This window comes from Mytilus californianus, unplaced genomic scaffold (assembly GCF_021869535.1).
Source record: "Mytilus californianus isolate M0D057914Y unplaced genomic scaffold, xbMytCali1.0.p SCAF_1, whole genome shotgun sequence".
Classification (NCBI taxonomy): domain Eukaryota; kingdom Metazoa; phylum Mollusca; class Bivalvia; order Mytilida; family Mytilidae; genus Mytilus; species Mytilus californianus.
Window position 1 is genome coordinate 114,707,081 of NW_026262581.1, and position 26,464 is coordinate 114,733,544.

General features: G+C 32.8%; 1 protein-coding gene across 1 annotated transcript; it reads right to left on the minus strand.

Moving 5' to 3' along the window:
• Window positions 1-1,317: 1,317 nt before the first annotated feature.
• On the minus strand, window positions 1,318-26,334 carry LOC127731191 (BTB/POZ domain-containing protein 6-like). Its single transcript, XM_052240143.1, has 3 exons — window positions 26,313-26,334; window positions 10,968-11,235; window positions 1,318-2,888 (listed from the first exon to the last, which is right to left on the minus strand). The coding sequence occupies exons 2-3, from the start codon at window positions 11,219-11,221 to the stop codon at window positions 1,787-1,789; spliced, it is 1,356 nt and encodes a 451-aa protein (XP_052096103.1). The 5' UTR covers window positions 11,222-11,235; window positions 26,313-26,334; the 3' UTR covers window positions 1,318-1,786.
• Window positions 26,335-26,464: the final 130 nt, after the last annotated feature.

Here is a 26,464-nt window from a genome sequence, read left to right on the forward strand (position 1 = left end):
TCATATGAACATCTGACAGACTTATGTCATATGAACATCTGATGACTTTTATTTGTTTGATCTTTAATACCTTTTGATTTTGAAATTCAACGGGCCATAAAATGTCGCCTTATCATGCATGTTAACCTGCTCCTTTTAAGTGTTTTTTTGTAAAATTTTGTATCGAAGGACATCGTTAACCTAAATATTTATTTGTATTTGACAAATTTACTTACAACAGAGTTTGGATTTGGTTGACAATTTTCTTGGGTCTCGATTGTCGAGTGGTCTAAGTACATGTAGTTTATCTAATGTAACAGTCAACCCTAGAGCCTGTCAACTCTGAGGCTGTGATTACAAACACCGTTCGTGGCGATTGGTGTTCGACTTTGATCTTAATTGACAAGGATTTCCAGTGTTCTTGTGGTTTTCTGGGGATACTGTAGCTTCCTTAATCAATCAAATCAGGTCACCATGGTATAGTCAATGTATCTGGAAGTGGCTTTAAATACAAAATACAAACTTACAAACAAGAATGTCTTACATGGTTAATTTTTTTGTTGTTGAAAATACTGAAAATCTATTAAAATGCAGTTTTTAGCAATCTTTAGCCATTTTTTAATTGGTTTAAATGTCCAGAAATGCACCATTATAATGTTGTTAAAAACTCAAACAATACACATGAACCTGCGATAGTGTGAATTTAAGTAGGAATTGGAAGGCCTAAAAATTTTAAATAAACAGCTGCGCCATGAGCGCATAATACGCCCGTCGCTTTTTCAAAGAATAAAGTTCAATAACTTCTAAATGTCATATCAGAAATTTATAAAAAAAAATCTAAAGGGAGGTTTTTTAATAGATATAAACCAGTCACCAAAGTTTCATGAAAACTGCTCAAAGCACTTTTGAGTTATTGTCCAAAAACTGGAAAATCACCCCTTTTTTATGAATAAAATCCCATAACTCTGAAACGTAAAACCTAAAATTAATAAAAATTGAAAGGGAGCTTACGTTAATAGATATAAACAATTCACCAAAGTTTCGTGTAAACTGCTAAAAGCATTTTTGATTTATTGTCCGAAAACTGGAAAATCCCCCTTTTTTAATAAACAAAACCTCATAACTCGGAAACGGAAAATCTGAAATTCATAAAAATCAAAAGGGAGCTCACGTCAATAGATATAAACAATAATATTCATAAAAGTTTCATGTAAATTGGTCAAGCGTTTTTGAGTTATTTTCCGACATGTTGACGACGGACGGACAACGGTATACCATAATACGTCCCGTAAACGGGCATATAAAAAGGGTCTTGGTGTGAAATAAATTCAAGAGAAATTGCTGCATACCTCTTTATCTTGTGAAAAAAGGAAATTTGACGAACTTGTCATTTAGCGTTCAGATTGATAATCTTTCAGAAATACTTAGTATGTAATTGAACAATCATTATATATATAAATATGGTTTGGGATTTCACTTTGTTGAAGACTTCTAAAGAAGAATTATTTTTTGTAGAAAATTGACAGGTTTTGTGGTTATTGGCCATACATATGTATTAAATATAATGCAAAAACATGCTTAAAATATTTCCTAATCTAAAATAGCAAAAATACAAAATTTTAACAAATAGTTCATTCAAAATAGGTTAACGAATCAGATAAGTTCTACAGAGAACTTCTAAATGCTTGTTACAACGTCTTTAGTCAGTTTAAGTTTGAGGTATGTAGTCAAAAGCAAATAACGGTAACATCACAACAATAAATTTCTTCCTTGAACACAGCTGGGTGAACACAGTCGAAATTTTAAATCACACATCAGAATCCTCGTCCTCACCGCATGTGAATAATAGTCCGGGAATCTGTCCGATCTTGGTGTCAGTTCCATTTCTACTGTATTTGGACTTACTGAATGAGAAACGAACTGTCCCACAGTTTACGCTTGTTGTCCCACCTTTGCCTTGGTAAGTATCAAGTCCTTCTGCATTCGTCAGTTTCACAACAACCGTATGTTTCTTGCTGTTTGTGATAGTGACCGGATGTTCTAGTAACACAGGGTATGTATGTTGAGATTCACTAGTTTTCAATCTTGTTCGTCTCGTTGCAACCTCATGGTCTACAGTGTCGTACAAGGAGCATGTAATATCGTACACACCCTCGCCGATGTAGGAGCCGTAAACGAGAACACCATGTAAAATTATAGGACGGTTTGTTGTGAAGGCAATGGCATCAGGTTCCCCACCGCAATACCAAGAGCCATCTTCGTATACAGAATGATACCGGATACATGTTTGAATAGGACGGGTATCTTCCGAATCTCTGGCCTCAAGTTCGTCTATTTTTTCACTACGTTCATGTGTTATAAATGTAGTTATTTTGCTACCTTTTTGATAAAAGAATTTGAATAGTTCGACCTTCTCTTTGTCTGACAAAATATCCATTTCTGAAATTACATCCGTAAAATACTCTTTCCCCATGAGCGGGAATCTAATTAAATACAAAAGGTGACCAAGCTCGGCGCGCTGATTTTCACTGTTAACTTCCTTGTCCTTCTTGGTACATTTGTTCAAAGCCCATTTGAGCACACATGACAAAATTGTCTGTTCATCAACTCGTAATAAGTCGTCCTGCAGTACAAGTTCTAAACAATGAGGGCTAAGCTCGAGGAAGTCATTTGAGTGCAAGACGTCCGGTGCATGAATTCTTATATATGCCAAACATTTCTCCTGTAAATCTTGTTCATCAAAGATATAAGACTGTTCAAAGATGGTACATATATTTTCGGCTGATCTGTCCAACTCCAAATATTTCACGCACACTTTAACTAATGACTGGATGGAGTACTTTTTAGCAGCATATAACAGCTGGAGAACTAAATCTGGTTTGATGTCTGTATCTTCACAATACAGGTACCTAAAATAAACAAACCTGTATTAAGACAAATTAAAAACAAAAATGTCTTAAATATCAAATATCAAGGGCACCAAATATGGAAAGGTTCCTAAGAGCATGAATCATTAACCAACATATTTGCAACCTACTCGGTCAAGAGAAGATAATGTTTGACACATTAAACTTAGAATGGCTTTATTTGTGCGAGACACAGAGACTGATGCATACAGAGACAAGAGTGCACAGGCTGAAATGTCTCGCCTACTTCAAATTTACTGACCATTGATATTATGCTGATAGTCCTAAATATAAAGCTTTACTACAAGTATCACATAAACTTAACATGATCCAAGAAAATTAGGTCAAACCGGAAATACATGTACACCTTAAAATCTTCCCATACTCCAAATATAGTTGACCTATTGCTTATAGTTTCTAAGAAACAAATTTAACCAAAAAAACTTAACATTGACCAATGAACTATGAAAATGAGGTCAAGGTCAGATGAACCATGCCAGACAGACATGTACACCTTACAATCAATCTATGCATTAAATATAGTTGACCTATTGCCTATAGTATCTAAGATACAACTGACATTTACCTATGAACCATGAAAATGAGGTCAAGGTCAGATGATACCTGCCAAACAGACATATACACCTTACAATCATTCTATACACCAAATATAGCTGACCTATTGCTTATAGTTTAGGAAAAACAGACCAAAACACAAAAACTTAACACTGAGCAATGAACCATGAAAATGAGGTCAAGGTCATATAAAACCTGCCCGAGTGAGATGTACATCGTAAAATATTTCCATACACCAAATATAGTTGACCTATTGCATATAGTTTTAGAAAAAAAGACCAAAACACAAAAACTTAACTTTAACCACTGAACCATGAAAATGAGATCAAAGTCAAATGACATTGCAAGTTGGACATGTACACCTAACAATCATTCCATACACCAAATATAGTAGATCTATTGCTTATAGTATCTGATGTCACTGATCCATGAAATGAGGTTGAGGTCAGATGAAAACTGTCTAACAGGCATGAGAACCATGCAAGTTACGCACATACTAAATATAGTTATCATATTACCCATAATAAGAGAGAAATTAACATTACAAAAAATCTTAACTTTTTTTCAAGTAGTCATTGAACCATGAAAAATGAGGTTAAGGACAATGGACATATGACAGACGGAAACTTCATAACATAAGGCATCTATATACAAAGTATGAAGCATCCAGGTCTTCCACCTTTTAAAATATAAAGCTTTTAAGTAGTTAGTTAAAGCCGCCGCCGGATCACTATCCCTATGTCGAGCTTTCTGCAACAGAAGTCGCAGGCTCGACAAAAATCATGTTCATGGGTTGTCAATTTTCATACATTCTCGATAAATACAAGTTTTATTAAAATGCAAGCACTATGTATCAAGATGGACATTTTCGTAAATGGTGGGAAACTTAACCAATAATTTTTGACACAGGCAATCACTGTGGAATAGCAAATTATACCGATATATCGATTTTCAATGAACTCATACCACAACAGTTGTTTCTAAAAACTTATATTTTTTTATCAAAAAAAAATGTTTACCACAATTTTGACATCAGGGAACAATTTGGAATGCAAAAAGATGATTCTCAAAATTTGTGTGATTTTTTCACAAAAAGTAACTTTTCCCCAAAATTATCACAGAAATAATTTTTAATTAATGGGTTTATTTCGGAATAGCATATCATAAAATTTCAATTTAACTTTTGATAAAATTCTGGCACAAAAAGATGTTTCTCATAAGATTAATAATTATTGTTCATGGCATCAGTGAGATGTATAATTACAGAAACAATGTTAGCAATTGTGTATGGACTGTTGATTTTACATGTATACCTTTATTCTTTACTATAATCTAAAATATGAACGAATAAAATAGAGTTAAGGAGCATTTCTTCTAAATATAATCATTTTATGCTAATTTAAAGGGGAGACATTTCGTCTAACATTTTAATATTTTTTTGTAATTGTTTATTGTATATTTGTGTTTGTATTTAGTAGCAATCCGATTGTTTGGATTTTATACTAATAAAATATCTTATCTTATCTTATCATTAGATGATTAGTCGATGGAGCCTTTGTTATGTTTTACCACAAATGCCACCATGTTTGCCATCTCAACAATATGAAAAGAGGACCGACCATATGCAGAGGGTCTTCCAATCACCAATTCCTTAAACTTTTTAACCATTTCACCTTTTAGTTTTTAAGGGGGCAGATTGTAGAAAATCGGTCAATCAAAATCAAGTGTTTACGGAAGCCCATAGGGGACCTACAAAAAAATAATATTATATCGTTATCTCAATATATATATCGTTATTTCGATATAATTAAATCTTTATCTCGATATATTTATATCGTTATCTCGATATTTATATCGTTATATCGATATATTTATTTCGTTATCTCGATATAATTATATCGTTATATGTATCTCCATATATTAATTTCGTTATATCGATATAATTATATCGTTATCTCCATATATTTATTTCGTTATCTCGATATATTAATATCGTTATCTCGATATTTATATCGTTATAACGATATAATTATATCGTTATCTCTATATAATTATATCGTTATCTCGATATAATTAAATCTTTATCTCGATATTTATATAGTTAAGGTGGGGTGGGGTCAGTGGCGGATCCAAAGGGTGGGGGTGGGGGGTTCCGGGGGTTGGAACCCCCTTTTTTTACGATCAATGCATTTGAATGGGGACATATAGTTGGAACTCCCGCTTTCTCCTGGGTTGGGAACCCCCCCCCCCCCCCCTTTAAAAATGGCTGGATCCGCCCCTGGGGGTTATTGCACCTTTTTTGCATTTAACTCAAAAACTTATACATATATCAAAATTCTATCAGAGGGTAAAATTGATTAGTACATAATGATCTGTATCTGCCAAAATTTAAGTTTAGGTTGATCGGAAAACTTATTAAAGAGCTATGGGCCTATATTTGCATTTTTTTCAAATCTTCATCTTAGTTTTGACAATATCTTGAGAAAGTCGTAAAAGCTAGAGCCTTTTTTAGTTTTTCATCAATATTCCAAAGTATTTCCTGTTTACAATTATCTTACTCCTCTAGGTAAGAAACTAAGGTTCCCTGTTTACAGAAATGACATCTATCCAGGAGCAATAGAAAGCTATCAAGTCCACTTCAACCTTTATTTAACATTGAATTTAAAAGAAATACATAGTTCCCTATGCAAAATGATAAGCGCATACAATATAAAAAATATAAATGCATGATAATTACATAAAGGCTTTCATTGGTAGTAGATATGGAAATATAGAAACAGTAATTTTGAAAATTTAGGCTAAATGTATTTCTTACTCTAAAAGAAGTATATAAATATATGCAGTGTTGTATATAGATATAAGAAGATGTGGTATGCGTGCCAATGAGACAACTATCCATCCAAGTCAAAATTTACAAAAGTAAACCATTATATGTATATATATTTTAAAATACGTCTAAACATCAGCCCAACAATGTAAGGTCTGTAAATTTCCTCTCGCAAATTTTTGTTCTTCCCTCGCCGGGATTCGAACTCATGCTCCTGAGATATCGTGGCACCAAATCGCCTTGCACTATGCTCGACGCGCTAGATCACTCGACCACCTAGGCTCTACAATAATAAAGCTTTCGGTGGCCGGATGTTACTTTTCCTCGTCGTATATTTTAAAATATATATACATTTACAACACTGCATATATTTATATGCTTCTTTTAGAGTAAGAAATACATTTCGCCTAAATTTTCAAAATTACTGTTTCTAATTTGTTTGTTTTTTATCAAATCAAATCCATTCAATTCAAATTTTAGATTAAAAGCTAGAGCCTTAGTTTAAATTGGAAATTGTTCAGATCATTAAAAGCTACAATAAAGTCTTATGGGCAAAACTTTCAAATTTTGCTTCTCTTAAAATACCCAAATTTGCAGATTTTCGCATATTTTTGCTTATTTATTGAAAACTAAAAGCCCCAGGTTTGCTTGTACATTTTTTTTATTTTATAATATACACAAGGTCAGTAACTCGACAAATCAAGAATATGGTCTTCGTTTTCTCGTTGTATTTTATTTATGTATAATTAAATTGAGAATGGAAATGGGGAATGTGTCAAAGAGACAACAACCCGACCAAAGAGCAGAAAACAACTGAAGGCCACCAATGTGTCTTCAATACAGCGAGAAAATCCCGCACCCGGAGGAGTGCTTCATCTGGCCCCTAAACAAAAATGTATACTAGTTCAGTGATAATGGACGTCATTCTAAACTCCGAAATATATAAAAGAAACTTAGATTAAAAATTACACAAGACTAGCAAAGGGCAGAGGCTCCTGAATTGGGACAGGCGCAAAAATGCGGCGGGGTTAAACGATGTTTTGTGAGTTCTCAACCCTCCTCCTATACCTTTAGCCAATGTAGAAAAAACAAACACACAGCAATACGCATAGTAAAACACATTTTAAAAGAAGTCCGAGTCTGATGTCAGAATAGGTAACAAAAGAAACTAAACAAAATGACAATGATACATAAACTAACAAAGGAATACTAGCAGTTACTGACATGCCAGCTCCAGACCTCAATTAAATTGTCTAGATCAACATCTTAAAATTTTCAAAGGTATATTCCATTTTCTTTAAAACGAGCCATAAACCGACATTTTACATGTAATAATAAAAAAGTTATACAATGAAACATCTCATAATTTGAACCTATTTACCGAGGTCGGATAACTATCGGTCAGCGCCGGCTAACACCACTAGGGGATTAATCGAACATTCTTCATTTCGCGCGCTTCTGATGGATGCCAAACCTTGAAAGATATTAAACAGGCTTATTTTTTATTTGCGCTAACAGTTTGATCCGCTTACTTGATATGTCAATTTCTGTTTACATTGATTGATGTTTGCTTAACGTTCAGTCGCAAATATTTCATGCATAATCAGGACGAAAAGAAGAAAGCGACAGACCAGGGAAGCCGATCGAACTGCCGGCGCAAAAATGTAATGTCGTTTAAGTTTTGTATCAATCTGTAGCTGACGCGAAAATGCGTAGAACTGTCGATTTTCAATATAGGTCCCAGACACGCTTGAAATAGTATATATATCTGTAATATACACGAGGTCGGACAACTATCGGGGAGCGTTTGCTAACCCACTGGAGGATCAATCGACAGTTACAGTAACTCCTAACGACAAAACCATTATATTTATATTTTCCTGTGTACATTTTTGTATTACAATAACGCCAATTTGTCCCAGGAAAGAGTTGTCTTATTAATTCTCTTACTACATCTCATTTATTACGACCTCGTGTATATTAAAGATATATATACTAGTTCAAGCGGGCCTAAGACATTTAAAACTTAATGTTAAATAAAGGTTAAAATGGACTTTGTTAGTTTTCTTTTGCCCCTGTATAGATGGCATTTCTGTAAACCGGGAACCTTAATCTGTTACCTGGACGACTAAGATAATTGTAAACATGAAATATTTTGGAATAATAATAATAAAAAAAAGGCTCTAGCTTTTCAAAATATTGTCAAAATTATAAAAAATTGAGAAAAATTGCAAATAAAGGGCCATAGCTCTGAAACGAATTTTCCGATCAACCTGAACTTAAATTTCGGCAGAGGCAGATCATAATGTACTGATCAATTTAATTCTCTGCTAGAATTTGATATCTGTATAAGTTTTTGAGTTATTTACAAAAAGGTGCCATAACCCCATCTTACCTATATAATGATATCGAGATAACGACATAATTATATCGAGAAAACGATATAATTATATCGAGATAACGAAATAAATATATGGAGATAACGATATAATTATATCGATATAACGATATAAATATCGAGATAACGATATAATTATATCGAGATAACGATATAAATATCGAGATAACGATATAATTATATCGAGATAACGAAATAAATATATCGAGATAACGATATAATTATATCGAGATAACGATATAATTATATCGAGACAACGAAATACATATATCGATATAACGATATAAATATCGAGATAACGATATAAATATATCGTGATAACGATTTAATTATATCGAAATAACGATATATATATATATTGAGATAACGATAAATTATTTTTTTGTAGGTCCCCTATGGGCTTCCGTAAGTTTTGGGTAAATATTGGTGAAAACGTTTCCGTCTGGAAAAATGGAGAAAATCCTCACTTCCATATAAGTAACAAGCTTTAATATAAGTTTTAAGAAACAACTGGTAGGAGTTCATTGGAAATCAATATATAGGTATAATAAACTGTTATCACAGAGATATGTCTCGCCTTTTTGTAATTTTGATAATGCAAATGTTGAAATTAAAATAGCAATACTTTAACATGTAAGTTATGCAAATATTCAAAGTCGATGAACCATGACTGAAGGTACATGGCTAAACAATCTCCATGGAATGAGATGTGCCAATGCTAATACAACTGCATACCAAATACCACTGACTTATTATAAGTTGTTCCCTTTAAACAAACCTAAACACAAACATTAACTTGTAAACTATGTAAAAGTTTCAAAGTCAATGAATCATGATCAGGGGTGGGGCTATATAATCTCCATCGAAACGATATTTGCAAATGCCAATACATTTGCATACCAAATATCATTGACTTAACATTAGCAGTTCATCTTAAAATGATCTAATCACAAACTAATACATGTAAACTAAGCAAAAGTTTCAAAGTCAATAGACCATGACTGAGGGGGCGGGGCCAAATATTCTCCATGGAAATGAGATGTGCTAATGCTTATACAACTGAACACAAATTAACATTGGCCTACCACTAATGGTTCCCCTTGAACTGACCTAATCACAAACTAATACATGTTAACTTAGCAAAATTTTCAAAGTCAATAGACCTTGACTGAGGGGGCGGGGCCAAATAATCTCCATGGTAATGAGATGTGCCAATGCTTATACAACTGCATACCAAATATCATTGACCTACCACTAGTGGTTCCCCATAAATTGACCTAATCACAAACTAATACATATTAACTATGAAAAGTTTCAAAGTCAATAGACCTTGACTGAGGGGGCGGGGCCAAATAATCTCCATGGTAATGAGATGTGCCAATGCTAATACAACTGCATACCAAATATCATTGACCTACCACTAGTGGTTCCCCATAAATTGACCTAATCACAAACTAATGCATGTAAACTATGAAAAGTTTCAAAGTCAATAGACCTTGACTGACGGGGCGGGGCCAAATAATCTCCATGGTAATGAGATGTGCCAATGCTAATACAACTGCATACCAAATATCATTGACCTACCACTAGTGGATCACCATAAACTAGACCTAATCACAAACTAATACATTGTTGACGCCGTCGCCGACGCCGGAAACAGCATACCTATGTCTCGCTTTTTGACTCCGTCAAGGCGAGACAATATAAGTAAGCAAGTAAGCAAGTAATTTTATTGAAATAAAGTCCAAACATTGAACTATGATCAATTATGAAATGAACATATTCTTGTGCTTATAAAATGGAACAAAATATAAAAACAACATTACATTGAACAGCACAATTATAATCACTGATACCACGATCGAGTTGATTAGAGATATATGTGCAATCCGTCTGTGGTGTTTCAAAGAGATCTGGGTTGAAAACAGTAGGAAGAGTTTATAAGAAGCAATTATATTTGATACCCACTTTTCCCTGATCGTCTGCCTAACTTCACCATACAATATAAAAATAAGATGATGTGGCATGATTACCAATAAGACCACTTTCCTCCAGAGACCAAATTAAGTAGAAGTAAGCAATTATAGGTCACCCCTTCAGCAATGAGCAAAACCCATATCGCATAGCCGGTTTTGAACTTCTTGCAACCTGACCAAAACTGTATACCTTTAAATTTGTTATGCAGTGAAAGGTGTGATTAATGCATGGTTGATAAAAAGATATTTATAGAATAATAGACACTGTGTTTAATTTTTCTGTTACAACATAGCCCATTACTTACTGCAATAATATTCTAAAGACACTGTGTTCGATGTCTGGAAGAGCTATTTCTTGACCTTTTTCTGCAAGAGGACCGTTAAACATTGCAAAGAATACACAGCTTCTGCTGATCAATATGTGTTTATGCGCTGAAATTCTGGTCTTCTCCTCACCAACCAAAAACGTGACGTCACATCCAATGTTGTTTTCTAACATATATCTATTACATTCCACCAAAGATCGGGATGACTGCCAATCTTCTTCAGGAGAAGCCATCTTGAATTTAAATCCTGTAAAGACAATATTCGAAAGTCACTATGTTTACCTTCTCTAACATCGGACTTAGTTTATTCCACATTGGCTAGAGGTATTGGGGGATGATTGAGATCTTTCAAAACAGGGGCTCGAGAATCTTAATTTAGAACGTAATATGCTCTAAACCCAATGGAAACATTAGGATTTAAATTGCTTCGCCGAGCGCAGCTGGATACGACCATAGAGGTCCAACCCTGAACAGTTGGGGCAAAAATGGACACAACATTCGCGCTTGATACAGGTCTGAATTTGGATTGTAATTAAATATTTGACACATAATAGGTTTCGATATCATAAACTAGTCAAAACATTTACTAAATTTTATCATCGGTATTAACATCATTCGTAAATATAACTCAACATGCAGACATCTTATACGTTTGGGTATTTCACATCCAATCTTTTATGGTAATATTCTTTACAAAGCACAAAAATGTCAGTATTCACCTCAAAAGCTAACAAAACCTTTAAACAGACTTATTAAGAAGGGATATAGTTACGATACTGTTGTCAGGTCATTAAAGATTGCATATTTTGGCGTTAATATTGATTCACTTATAGGGTCTTTGCATCGGAATTAACACATTTATTCTAAAACCAGTTGTTGGCATGACACGGGTTATGTTCTTCTCATATATTTCATGACGTTATAATACTAAACCCCTAACAGGAGGGATTGTGCCTGATATTCATATGATGAAGACATAATCTTTCAATCAGTTTAATTGAGGTCTGGAGCTGGCATGTCAGTAACTGCTAGTAGTCTGTTGTTATTTATGTATTATTGTCATTTTGTTTATTTTCTTTTGTTTCCTATTCTGACATCGGACTCGGACTTCTCTTATACTAAGTTTTACTGTGCGTACTGTTGTGCGTTTGTTTTTTCTACATTGGGTAGAGGTATAGGGGGAGGGTTGAGATCTCAAAAAACATGTTTAACCCCGCCGCATTTTTGCGCCTGTCCCAAGTCAGGAGCCTCTGGCCTTTGTTAGTCTTGTATCATTTTTAATTTTAGTTTCCTGTGTATAATTTGGAGTTTAGTATGACGTCCATTATCACTGAATTAGTATACTTATTTGTTTAGGGGCCAGCTGAAGGACGCCTCCGGGTGCGGGAGTTTCTCGCTGCATTGAAGACCCATTGGTGGCCTTCGGCTGTTGTCTGCTCTATGGTCGGGTTGTTGTCTCTTTGACACATTCCCCATTTCCATTCTCAAATTTATTCTGACACAGAATAACTGTAGTCAAAGAACTTAGATTTGGTTATATGATTTGAATTTATATTCAATTTTTTGCTTTTATGCAATACACTATACTATTGCGAATTGACCTCCCCCCCCCCCCCCCCCCCCCCCCGAAAAAAAAATTCCCCCTTTTTTTTTGCTATCGTGCAATACACTATGCTGTTGCGAATTGACCCAGCACCCCCCCCCCCCCAAAAAAAAAACAACAAAAAAATCCCCCCTCCCTTTTTTTTTGGCAAAAAAAAATTATATTTGAAGAAATTTTCTTTTTAATTTCTGAAATCTGAAATCAGAAAAAAAAAATTGTCCCCCCCCCCCTTTTTATCACCTCCCCCTCCCCTTTTTCCCTCAATATATGGTCATTATCTCAATTCAAATTTCCAATAGAGTTTGCAATCATAATTACCCATTTAAATACATTATAAAAGTCTTAAAATAGAAAATGACATACTAGTACATAGTCATGTCTAAAATTAATATTTCTTAATCAGCATTTTTAATAGTAACTTCTAAAAATAAATTGACAGCTAATCACCTTAAGACAATACAACTTACTAGATACACATAATTTAAAAGCAGTGTAAGGGGGGTAATCCAAACTTAACATTGTACTTAAAAGTAATTGTCTATTAACAAGGAAACCCTTGTTTTCCCCCTTTTTTGCCCCTAATTCCTAAGCGGTTTGAGCCATTACCCCCCAAAGCCAATCCTAACCATCCCTATGTGGTATGGAAACTTGTGGTATAACTTCAGAGAGATCCATACACCGTTCACAAGTTATTGTCTGGGAACTAGAAAAATGTTTATTTGGGCCCCTTTTTGGTCCCTAATCCCTAAATTGTTACGACCATAACCCCCAAAATCAATCCCAACCTTCCTTTTGTGGTTATAAACTTTGTGTTTAAATTTCAAAGATTTCTATTTACTTATACTAAAGTTATTGTCCGGAAACAAAATGTCTTCGGACGACGACGACGACGACGTGATACCAATAAACGACCGCAAAATTTTTTGCGGTCGTATAAAAACAACTCGGGAATCTTAATTTAGAATGTACTATGCTCTATATCCAATGAAAACACCCCTGTATTAAAGCCAGTCTGGTAGTATTGGTATCATACAGATACATCTGTTGTCTGTTTATGACATAAGCTTGGTATATCTGTTTGGTTTACTTTTCTTTGAATAATTACTGGATATTGCTGGATTATGATTATTATTTCCAGTTCCAATTCATTTGTCTTACCAATTTCTTTTTCAAATTCATTAATTCAAGATTGTGGCATATCAGGGGGTGTGTAATTAATAAAGCATATCAAAATGGATTTGGAGTTTTTAAAATATATCTGAAGCCATGTGTATTCTAGCGAACTTATTTCCAAGATTTTTCTTCTTTTGTTATAAACATGATAAAAGGAGCTAGAAACATGCAATTACATCCCTCCATTTTTGTCACTTGTTTTCTTTACCTTTTTTACTTTTACTATTATTCTTTTGAATTTTCGTTACTCTGACAAACTCCCATTGATTTGTTTTTATTGCCATTTAGGGATATAATATCCAATTTAAAAAAAAGTAAAATATTTTCGTTTTTTTTTTCAAAGCATTGCATGGATTGACATGGACAATAGAGAGACAATAAATATATGTACAACAATGGTAATTTTCCATAAATTTACTTAAGGAATGACTGTAATATTTTTCTGTCTATGCAGAAATAACATCAAAAAATGTGGTGCACACTGAATAACCCGCGTAGCAGGTTATTTAAAAGTGTGCACCACATTTTTAAAATTATTTCGAATAGACAGGGACAAAATTTCGGTCATTCCTTATAATTTAATTCTAAATTCCATTTTTAAGGAGCAAATCATGAAAAAACGTTGAAGGCGTTACGGTCACATGACAAAATTATGTCTATGAGCTTATAGACAAAAAACTTTCGCCAATCTGTATCCAATGAATTTCTGCCAATATAGGCACACCTCCGTATTTGGAGTAAAACAATAAAATAGTTCCACCACCACAATAGACTATGAATATTCTTCCACCAATATATTTACACTTCAAACAATATGTACACTGTTCACGTTTTCAGATAAAATACTTGTTTATGTAATAAGTAAGAATTGTCTGTTTACTATTTAAATAAAAATTTTGTTTAAATGCGACCTATCTATTTAAAGTTTATTTTCCTCCAACTGCTAAACATGTCCATTTTTGCAAGCATTTCATATCTCTTATTGTGCAAGTTATACATTAGTTGTCTACAGAGAGGTTCTATTTTACTGCTGATATCAATTTGTAAATCATCACTGTTAGCATAGCGGAATGCGTTAATAATTAGTTGTAAAATGTCTAGCTGTGCATTAGTATATTGCAAAGCAGGAAGCTCACTACATTTACAAATAATGTTTTTCAGTACGGAAGTTCGAATTTGGTCTAGGGCTTTACAACACAGCAGAAAGTGTGTTAATGTTTCTTCAGCCTGGTCACATATTTTACATGTTGTATCTACGTTGTTTGGATTGTAAGCTGCTCTATATTTGTCTGTAGAATGTAAGTTCCAGTTGCAATTTTTACTCTAATTGGAATTCTGTTGATATCTCTTTGGTTAGCACTATTCGCTATGGCTAAAGGATGAATTTTCCCAGTTTTATATGATAATGATGATATATAATTCATGCTGGAATAATACATTATTTCTTCATTTATTCTTGATGTCCAGTATTTATGTACTGCTGTTGTAATCATTTTCTTCCATTTTCCTTTTGACAGATCATTACAAAGTAACGATATTGGGTTTTCTAAATCATATTTGATACATATCTTTTTCATATCTATAAACCAACTGTTGCTATCCAGGCTCTTAATCTGTAGTTGTCTTTCTGCTAGCCTCCACTCCGTTGAGTTTTTATTTGCTCTTGTAATGTTTCTAAACATTGTCAGGATTTTCAGATGTATTTCTGCTTCAATAGGTAGTAAGCCTGGTATTACGTACACAGCAGGGTCAGCAACATTAATATTCAAAGAAAGAATTTGTTTTCGTAGCTTTTAGTGTTGAAATTGTAAATTATCCAGTATTTTGCCTTTTGGTAACACAATTTCAAGTCTGTAGGTCAGTATTGGTAGAATATAAGTTCTCAACAGTGCAATTGAAGTTTCTGGATCAAGTCCTTTCTCCCCGTGTAGATCAGTACCCATTAAGCTGTAGATAGCTCGTCTTGTTTTTTTTCAAGTTTTCTTCAACAGTTGATTGTGCAGAATTGATTTGGGATCTCGTTATTCCAATATGTGTAGCTTTGTCCAATACTGGCATTACAGTATCGTTCAATTTCAAAAATCCTAAATTAGTTTCTATAGTTTTGGCCTTGCTTTTTACAGGTAAAATGAAGCCTTCGGAAGGTTGTAGCTGGTATCCTTCCCGCTTACTGAAATCTACGGCAATGTCTACCATTGTTTGTATATCTAATGAGTTACAAGCAAGTAATGCAACATCGTCTGCGCAGGTTGGGGCACAACAATTAATGTTTCGAATTTTTCCACCTAGTCCCGAGTCACATAGAAAATTCAAAAGAGGGTTTATATATAATTTATAGAAGTCGGCACTTAGAGTTCCTCCTTGCCGAACACCTTGTTCTATTTTAAAGTTTTCTTCTGAAAAGCAATTGTCCCATTTGACATGTGAAACAGCATTTTGATTAAGATTGTCAATCATTAGTATTGATTTATTTGAAAAGTCGTATTGATGAAGTCTTTTAATCAAGTTTGCGTGAACCACAACATCGAAGGCTGATTTTGCATCTAATTAATAGTTCTATAAGATCTTTATTCTCTCTTTCAAATTCTTCTACTATAAGTTCACAAAGTAACGGTGATGAACTTTCTGTGAATCCTCTTTGTAATGGATTTTGACATAAGTTATTTTACAGTGCTCTCTCATTTTCAGTATCTTCTCAATCACCTTTGAAAATGTTGGTGTTACAGTAATACCTCTGTAGTTTTTGGCATTTTTACAGCCACTTTTATTTTTAAATACCGGAAAGAAAAGAGTGTTCCAATTTTGAGTGAATCAGGAATAAAATGCATTTGAAAAGATTTGTTGATTAAGGCTTGTAAATATGTTGTCAAATTGTCACCACCATAGATAATATTTTTAGCTGTAATGCCATAGAAATCTGCTGCCTTGTTGCGATTCAAACTGTTGGTAGCTTTCAATATTTCGTCCTGTGTTACAGCAACATGTATAAATTGAACACTGCAGAGTTCAATGATGTTTTTATATTCATTTTCTGTAATCTTTAGACAGTTCGTACCAAAGTTATCATTAAGAGTGTTTTCTGCTAATTTACCAAAATGTTTCTTCCAATCTTCCATTATTTGATCCGGAGTGTTATAAATTTTGTCTCCTACATTTAGCTCATCAATTCGTCTTGATAGTTTTCCTCGTTGCTGGTTAATAAGTTTATAGAAGAGAGTTTTGTTTGAAGATCTTGCCTCTATGATTTCTTGTCTGTCCTGTATTCGTCTTTGTGCAGCTTCTATATTCTACAATGTTTTCTTAATTCCTGTGTTGTTACTTTCTTTTCAAATAGAAAAGGATCTAAACTATCAGTTGGACGTCCATTTGCTTTCCAGTTGTAAAAAGATATTTTCTCATTCCTAACATGCCTAATAGCTTTCAATATTTCATCGGACATCACTTGCAATTTTGGTTTATTCTTTCGGATTTCAGTTTTTGTGCGATCATATTGGTGGCTTTAGTTATTACAGTAGTTATCTCATGAAAACCTTTTTCGATATCGTCATTTGTTTTTATATCTTGCAGTGAGGTAAGAAGTCCTTCATTAATTATCTCAGTGTACTTGGACAAGTCTGCTTTATCCCATTTAACTTTCCCTTTAGGCTGAAATTCTGTTTCCTTTTTTGAACTCTTAGTTATTTGGAAATCCAGATGCAATAATAATGGATAGTGGTCAGAAACATTCCCAGTAAATTCACATTTGCTGATGTTAAGGACAGATAATTTAAAAATTTCTTGAAAAAGTATATAGTCAATTGCAGTACAATCTTACCCGTTAGCGCTAATGAAGGTTTTTCCAACATCTTTTGTACACAGGTGTTCGTCCATAAACGTAACTATATATTTCTGTCTCAGTGAGTTATTAGAGCCAAATATTTACTCATTAAAGTCTCCACCGATTATTATTTGGTGTGTTTGGTCATAGGTTGTCATTAGTTCATTCAGTAGATCTATACATTCTTGAAATTCTATTTGACTATTTGCTGAACTCCTGGTATCTATGATGAGTTTATTTACATGGTAAATACACTGATATGATAATTATATTTGGGTCTCCACTGATCTCAATGCATTGTATCCGATTATTCCCTATTGTGACATGTCAATGGAGTGACTATAGAATCAAGATTTTTCTTCCAAAGTATAGCTGTCTCGCCATAGCCTCTTGGCATTCTCCATGGAGTAATTGGATCGGTGGAGTCTACTGCTTTTCAGCCCCAGTATAATTTTGAAGTATGTCATTCAGCAACTTTAATTGACAGTCGAAGAGCCAATGTTCTTGAAGTATATATATATTCATAGAGTTTTTTAATTCTGTAAAAAGTGGACCACAGGTTAAAATGTTCTTACAATTAAAATCTAAAATCTTTAATACATATTTACAATTTTTTGGCTGCTTTCCTACGGGTCAAGATTTTACAGTTTGATTTTTGGACGGTTGAGGCTGTTTTAGTATAAAAAATGCTTGTCACCATTGTTTACCTCTTAGCTTATTGGCTGACCTTCACGGGATATGTAGAACCAATTGAGATCACTTTTTCCGATACTCTGTTGATTGTTGACCACATCTATTCTTTATCATTTCTATATGTTGGTCTGGTTGAAAGTGAATGGACGGGGTTTTTTTTTTTATCTCTCTTTTCTTCAGTTGGAAGTATTTCAATTAAGTTTTCTATACATATATTTCTGTAATCGTTGACGTCTGAGTGTTGTGGAGAACAGGTTGCCAGTATGAAGAATAATGGTCATTTGGTTGCTGATTTGGAAAATATTAGTGATTTGTTTGTTGATTTGGAGAATATTGGTGATTTGTTTGCTCATGAGATTTTTGCTGACAGAAAGATTCTTGATTTGATAAAATTGAGAATGGAAATGGGGAATGTGTCAAAGAGACAACAACCCGACCAAAGAACAGAAAACAGCCTAAAGCCACCAATGGGTCTTCAACACAGCGAGAAAATCCCTCACGCGGAGGCGGGCTTCAGCTGGCCCATAAACAATATATGTACTAGTTCAATGAAAATGGACGTCACACTAAACTCCAAAACATATAAATGAACTAAAATTAAAAAAACATACAAGACTAACAAAGGCCAGAGGCTCCTGACTTGGGACAGGCGCAAAAATGCGGCGGGGGTAAACATGTTTTGTGAGATCTCAACCCTACCCCTATACCTCTAGCCAATGTAGAATAAACAAACACACAGCAATACGCACAGTAAAAAATTGGTTTAGATTGTTCAGGCTTAGAAGTTCTATCACAGCTGTTGTAAAGTAGTTTGTTGAGTTCTTCATCTACTTTACCAAGTACATTTGGTGACTTTATCTCGGATTCCCAATATGAGTTTATCATTCATGGTACCATCAGGACTATATTTGTTGTCTGTGTTAGTGATACTGTGGAAAGTCCCACCGTCTCCCTGTGTTGTCTTATATGCCTCAAGTGTCTCAATTCTCGTAAATAGATTCTTTACAGTCTGTTCCAACTCTAGGTTTCTGGCTTCAGCTTTAAACAGTCTATCCAGTACTTTAGTTTTTTCTGACATGTTTTCATTAATAGCAGTCTCATTCAACTTCGACTGTTCATCTTTTTTCCGCAGTCTCTGTTCTAGTTGTCGAAGATCTTTCAGTTTGATTTTCTGAAATTCTGAATTAACACTGGTTTCAGTTTGAACTTGCTCAGTGGAACTGTTGATATTTGTTGGATAATTATTTATTGTTAGATTTTCTTCATTCTCTTCTGTGCGTTGCGCTGAGCTACAACTTATCATGTTGCCAATTTTACCATCTGTAACTATAGTTTTAGTACATGTTTGATGATCTTGTGTAATATCCAACTGTTCATTTTCATTCTGGTCTTTGAGACCCAAGCAGGCAAAGCAGGTGCTGTTGATGGTATTCAGACATGAGTTATGAAATTTCATTAGACAAATAGAGCAGCAATTTACATTATTTAGTATTAACATATTACATGCCTGCCAGTTCTGTACATTTTCTTCTTGCAAAAGGGACTCAGCTAAAGTTTAATTTTGTATATCATTTACCTCCAATGCTTTTATAATTTTGTTCTTTTCATTTTTTTCAAGAGTACAGACTGTACATATGTAAGTGAAATCCTTTCTTTTACATTTTTTACATCATCTTCTGAGAATTTTTCACAATAATAATGTACCCAGTGCCCATTGATGCAAAGTACTGCTTTTGTTCTACAGTTTCTTTTACATTTGTGACATTTTTTCCAATCAGAAGACGTTTTACATCCAAAATTAAATTATTAAAAAATAAAGTCACAGGACAATTTTTCCTATGAAAATGAGTCCCTCGTTAACGGTACATGTAGAAAAATATGTACATGTATTGCACATGCTTTTCTACAAATGTTCTAGGAAAATTGTTCAAATACTTCATTTTCTGACAAAAAATAGAACATGGTATAGGTTACCTAGGAGGCAAAGTCTGGGAACCTGTTTACCAACATGTATAGGAAGGAAAAGAATTCTGTAACATGTATATCTTTTAGATGTATTATTTAGCATTTGATTAATAACTTTTTGCTCAGCATCCAGTGTCAAATATTACACACATATTTAGGAACATTATCATACCAACACTCTTATCAAAATAAAGAAAAAAATAAAATAAAATGCAAATAAAATGCAAATGAAATGCAAATGAAATATTTGATATTTTATAGTAGTTATGAAAGTTGAAGTTATCAATTTTGCTAGGACAGTAAGTCTCTTTAAAATGTACTTTCTTAGACAACCCTTTATATTATTTTATAATTTATAAATTTGTATATTTGTTTCTCATTTATTGTTTTTTACATAAATCTGATAGGCCATTAGTTTTCTCATATTTTTTAATGTTTTACATTTGAAATGTCAAGGACTTTTATAGCTTCTTATATGCAGCATGGGTTTTGCTCATTGTTGAAGGTCGTACAGTGACCAACCGTTGTCATGGTTGTTAACTTCTAGATCATTTGGTCTCTGATGGAAAATTGTCTCGTTGGCAATCATACCACATTTCCTTATTTTTATAATGATTTTTAAATAGTAAAATAATGAAAATCAGGTTTCTTAGTTATAAGCATGATTAAATTCTTTTTCATCAATTCTTCTAATAAATAAGTCTGTTATATTTCAAAAAAAAGAATAAACATGTCTTGGGGACTTAATGAAAGCTGAATCAGAAAATATATATACCTACCGAAAATTTCAAACATTACAATAAAACATTCCATTGTTACATCAGACATATACACAAATTTATTTTTAATGTTTCTTTTTACATCTAATAGATTTTCTTTCAGAACATAGAATTTTCCCAGTAAAATTACGGACATTTTTACCTAGGAAAATAAATCTTTGGACTTTTATAGCTGACATTTGACTAAAAATACTACAACATCATGTAACCATGGACTTTTAATAGTACATATGTACACGTACTTGTAATTTGTGTCTGCACCAAATGAAATTCAGTTTGTTTTTTTCAAGTCTTCTACAGCTTTGAAAAAATGAAACTCGAAAATTTTAATTTTTAAAAAAAATGTGTTTCATATAACTTTTATATTTATATTTAGAATAATTTATATAATGAATTAGGTCCTGCCATTCCTTTATTTTTTTACAAGGGGAAAACAGGTTTGTCTGTAACCAGAGTAAATTTTATGGTGTTGAAATGACCATTAGTCAATACTTTATGATAAACCTTAAATATGTCAAAAATAACACTAAGGTTGTAAAGATACATAAACTTTATAAAAAAAAAATAAAAAATTCAGGCTTATGGTCCGGGTACACAGTTATCGTCCTTTGATTTTCGTTGTCCACGAATATAGTCCCTAGTGTGGACAGTGTGTTACTTGTCGATTTTTTTTATACCCCTTCCGAATTTATTTCTCCATGTTTTATGACTCAAATAGTAAGTAGGGGGGTGAAATGACACTGTAAAAAAATTTGGGTCATGAATTTTAAAGTAAAGTAGTGATTTGGTCCAGCTGAAAAATGTTAAAAATTAGCACATCGGAAGCTGTCAAAAGATTTGAAGACCCCCTTAGCATGAAATTGTCCATATTTTGAGTTAGAGCCGATGAAGTTTTCTATAATTTTGATATAATTTGTCCCAAAAGTAGTACAACACACTGTAAAAATATTATTGAGAAAGCGCAGGTGGGATTTTTTTAATTTCCATTTATTGTCTAAAAGAAATGCACTACGAAATAACTGTGTACTCGGACCTAAGAGGTGAAATCAGGAAATATAGAATCTGTACTTTGGCAACTTCCCTGAATGATTTGATGGTGTCAATTTATCAAATAGCATAAAACTAAAGGATTTAAACTTTTATTTGATAGAATTTCTGCAAAAATGACCAATTTTGGCATTTTATGGTCAAAATAAGCATTTCATAGCTTTTTCAATTTTGATGCATAAGTGGCATTCTGACTTTCTATCTGACAGGTTTTTATGTGTCAATATTTGTGTTTCTATGTTTCAATCCAGTTGTATTACTCATTTGTGAACTCTGAATCTACAGAAAAGAAGATTATCTCAGACAATATGCGCAAAATGTGTTGTATATATGATCCTCGTCTAACGCCCTGTTTGGATCAAGTTAAATGTGAGGAGCTTGGAACATAAAAGTTGAAGTCCATTATAAAGACCTTACTAAATTTGTATAAAAAGCACTTAACAATGTCTTTTGTACCTGTTTTATGTCACATAATACCTTTCTTTTCTTCTGTAGGATAGCAAGTGGTTCAAATATAAGCCTGTTGAGACTAAAATTGCATGCATGTTTTTCACTAAAAAGTGAAAAATCTTTGTATCAGACCATACTGTCTGCAAAAAAAGTTGAATGCAAGAGTCTTTTTGTGCTCAGATTTATTGTATCATGTCACCTGAGTATAGAAATGATAGAAAAGACACAAAATTTTATTTCATATAGCTTCAATATGCATTTTTAAATGTAAATATGTGATACGGCCTAAATTGACCCTAAATTATTTTCAGTCTTACTTGGCCTAAGACCCTTTTAAGCTAATGTGATATGTTATTTGTAAGTTTTCTTTCCATTTAAAGTACATTAAATACATATGTAAGGATTATTTATAACCAAAAAGCTTTACAAATTTAAAATTGCTGGAAAATATTACATCTTCATGTAAGGCCCCCCTTCATTGGAAAACCTCCATTTTTAGCCACAGGCTCATATAAATTTGACTTTTTAATAATTATGATAAGTCTGATGAATCAAATGAGTACTCTATTGCTTTTAATACATAATATATTATATATTAAGGCATTTCAAAAGTATTTTTTTGCAATATTTTAATTTTTTAAGCCTCAATTGTTGATAGTTGAAAATTTTCAATTTTAACGTCTAAATTTAACACTCAAAGTTCAATATAGAATTAGTCATATTGTCTATAATATATATCCTATTGCCATGAAACTTTGTAAGCAGTCTTATAATTTAATAAGCTTTAGTCATACCAAGTTTCATTAAGATTGGTCAACTTTTTCTACCCTATTAGGTCCGGGTACACAGTTATCGTCCTTTGATTTTCGTTGTCCACGAATATAGTCCCTAGTGTGGACAGTGTGTTACTTGTCGATTTTTTTTATACCCCTTCCGAATTTATTTCTCCATGTTTTATGACTCAAATAGTAAGTAGGGGGGTGAAATGACACTGTAAAAAAATTTGGGTCATGAATTTTAAAGTAAAGTAGTGATTTGGTCCAGCTGAAAAATGTTAAAAATTAGCACATCGGAAGCTGTCAAAAGATTTGAAGACCCCCTTAGCATGAAATTGTCCATATTTTGAGTTAGAGCCGATGAAGTTTTCTATAATTTTGATATAATTTGTCCCAAAAGTAGTACAACACACTGTAAAAATATTATTGAGAAAGCGCAGGTGGGATTTTTTTAATTTCCATTTATTGTCTAAAAGAAATGCACTACGAAATAACTGTGTACTCGGACCTAAGCTTATCAAATATATACAAATTACAGGGTTACACTTAAAACCTGAAGGTGGACCTGGAAAGACCTGAAATATTCCATTTGATTTATTTAAATTTTAATAACTTTTGATTTAACAATGAATTTTATTACATTATAAAAATAATAATAAAACATTGTGTAATGCCAAAACTCAACCCTTAACTGGGAAATAAAGAGACCTGAACAGACCGGAAATTCTAGTCAGACTTTTTTAATACTTCAATAACTTTTTTATTTTTCAATGGATCTCCTTCAATTTTAAATAGACTTGTTATCAAATCTTCCTTATCATAATATAAGTGCTTACAATGGTAACACATATTATACACTGGTTTGGATGTCCTGTACTTGGCAATCGCAATACTGGTATTCCAGTATTGTGTACAAGGAATAAAATTTGCTGTTCCAGTATTGTGTACAAGGAATAAAATTTGCTGTTCCAGTATTGTGTACAAGGAATAAAATTTGCTGTTCCAGTATTGTGTACAAGGAATAAAATTTGCTGTTCCAGTATTGTATTCCCGCATTGTACCAGTATTGTGGTTTAAAAAAAACTACATCAGGTGGCATAACATAACAAATGAAATATGACAATTTCATCAGGTATAATTAAAAAATACTAAAAGTAGTAATTATAATGATCTATAATAATAATTAATGATATGAAAACGAACATTTTTTCGAACTAATACTCATATTAACATCAAACCATTGAATTCAATAGGGCTTTTTCTATATATGGAATTAAACTTATATTTAGAGTAAAAAAAAAGTTAAATGTAATGGTAATAGAACTGACTATGGTGTAATTTTAGTATACTTATGTGAAAACATCATTTCATTTTTTGTAATTGATAAAGTAATTATTCAGATTGATAAAATAACAATAATTAGCCATTTTCATTTATACTGGTGTTGGAGGGACTTGTCCCCTTAGGGTGTTTATTTACCTATATGATTCGAAGCAATTAAATATTATATTCACTCTTATAGACTGCACTGAAATCAAATGCATTTTTCGAACTATGGATTGATTCAAACAAAGGTGAGAATAAATCCCAAAGTATCCCAAAATGTGCAAAACTTAATTCTATTCTTCCTACATGAATATGAAAGGACATTTATGGAGAAAACTGGAAGAAATTGAATAGTTTATCCCCTGAAAATGACTCTCAATTTGTATTTGTATAAAATCTATATATTTAGCAATAATACTATGAAACTACAATACATCTTAACTACTTTGAGTAAAAAAAGGTTGAAAAATCATATTGTCCAGTAATATCCCAACAATATCATCAGCATTGTTATACCAATATATATTAGGCACTGGCTACGGTTACATTGAAATGTAACAATAATAAAAAAGTTATTGTTACATTGGAGACTAATTGCCGGAATGCAGGGTTGGATAAGGATCTGATTAATTATGAATGTAACAATAATATTTGTGTCTACGGAGATTTATTAAACTTTAACCTTCTATACTTTTGTTGCTCAATTCTTTGATATGTACTTGATAATAATAGTAATAATATCAATAATATTGATAGTATTATTATTATTATTATTATTACTATTATTCAACAAATAGTGTTTAGATAGTTTTAAGTACTAATTATTTTAATATTCTTCACGATACTACTACAGTTTAGTAGTGCCAAAGTCAAAATATATAGTTCAATGGTTCGATGTTAAGAAAATATTTTTCACCTGAAGGAGAAACATATATTGTATTATATGTCTCTGCTTGAAGCATGGCAGACATATAAGTTTCTATAACTTCAAAAATGGATATATTGCAGAGTGGAATTGAAACGTCTGCAAAACCGACGTGCACATTGCTGCATCACTCATTTGTGATGGCTGCCTAGATTGGTTTCACCAAAAATGTGTCTGACTGAAACATGCTCCAAAAACAACATACTGGATGTGTAGAAACTGCTATGGTAAATAAAAATTTAAAAAACTGTATGCAATATTGTAAAATTCAAATAAAAGTTACTTTTTTTTATTATACATATTACTTAAGTCCCAGCATACATCATGATACATTGAAGTGCATTAACGTAATAATAACACAATGCAGTGGCGATCCAGGGGGGGGGGGGGGTTCCTGTGGTTGTAACAATAACTTATTTATTATTGTTACATTTCCATGTAACCGTAGCCAGTGCCTATTTATTATTTTTTTTTTTTACAATACTGGAACAAAATTTATTTATATTCTAGGGTATACCAGTATTGCGATCGCCGAGTACAGGAGATCCCGCTGATTGTTATAATTTTTATGATACAGCTTTGAATAATTCCTTTGTCTTATTGTTACAAAGGGTTGCAATTACTGGTTTAAACACAGTGACCAGCTAGAATGCATAGCATACAGTACTGGGAGAGGCAGGCCAAAGAGAAGCTCAGAATATATATACATACCCGAAGATCCTTTTTACAGAAAATGTAGATTTAATTTTAACTATTTTTAGTCAACTTACCAGTGATGCAAGCGTTGAAGAAAGGGCGATAACTGCTTTGTTTATATTTCTTTTTTCCGATACTCAACCCAAATATTTTTAAATGCACATGAAACAAAATACACAGTCAAATTGTATAGCTTACTGTTTATTTTAGACGATTTGCACTGTTA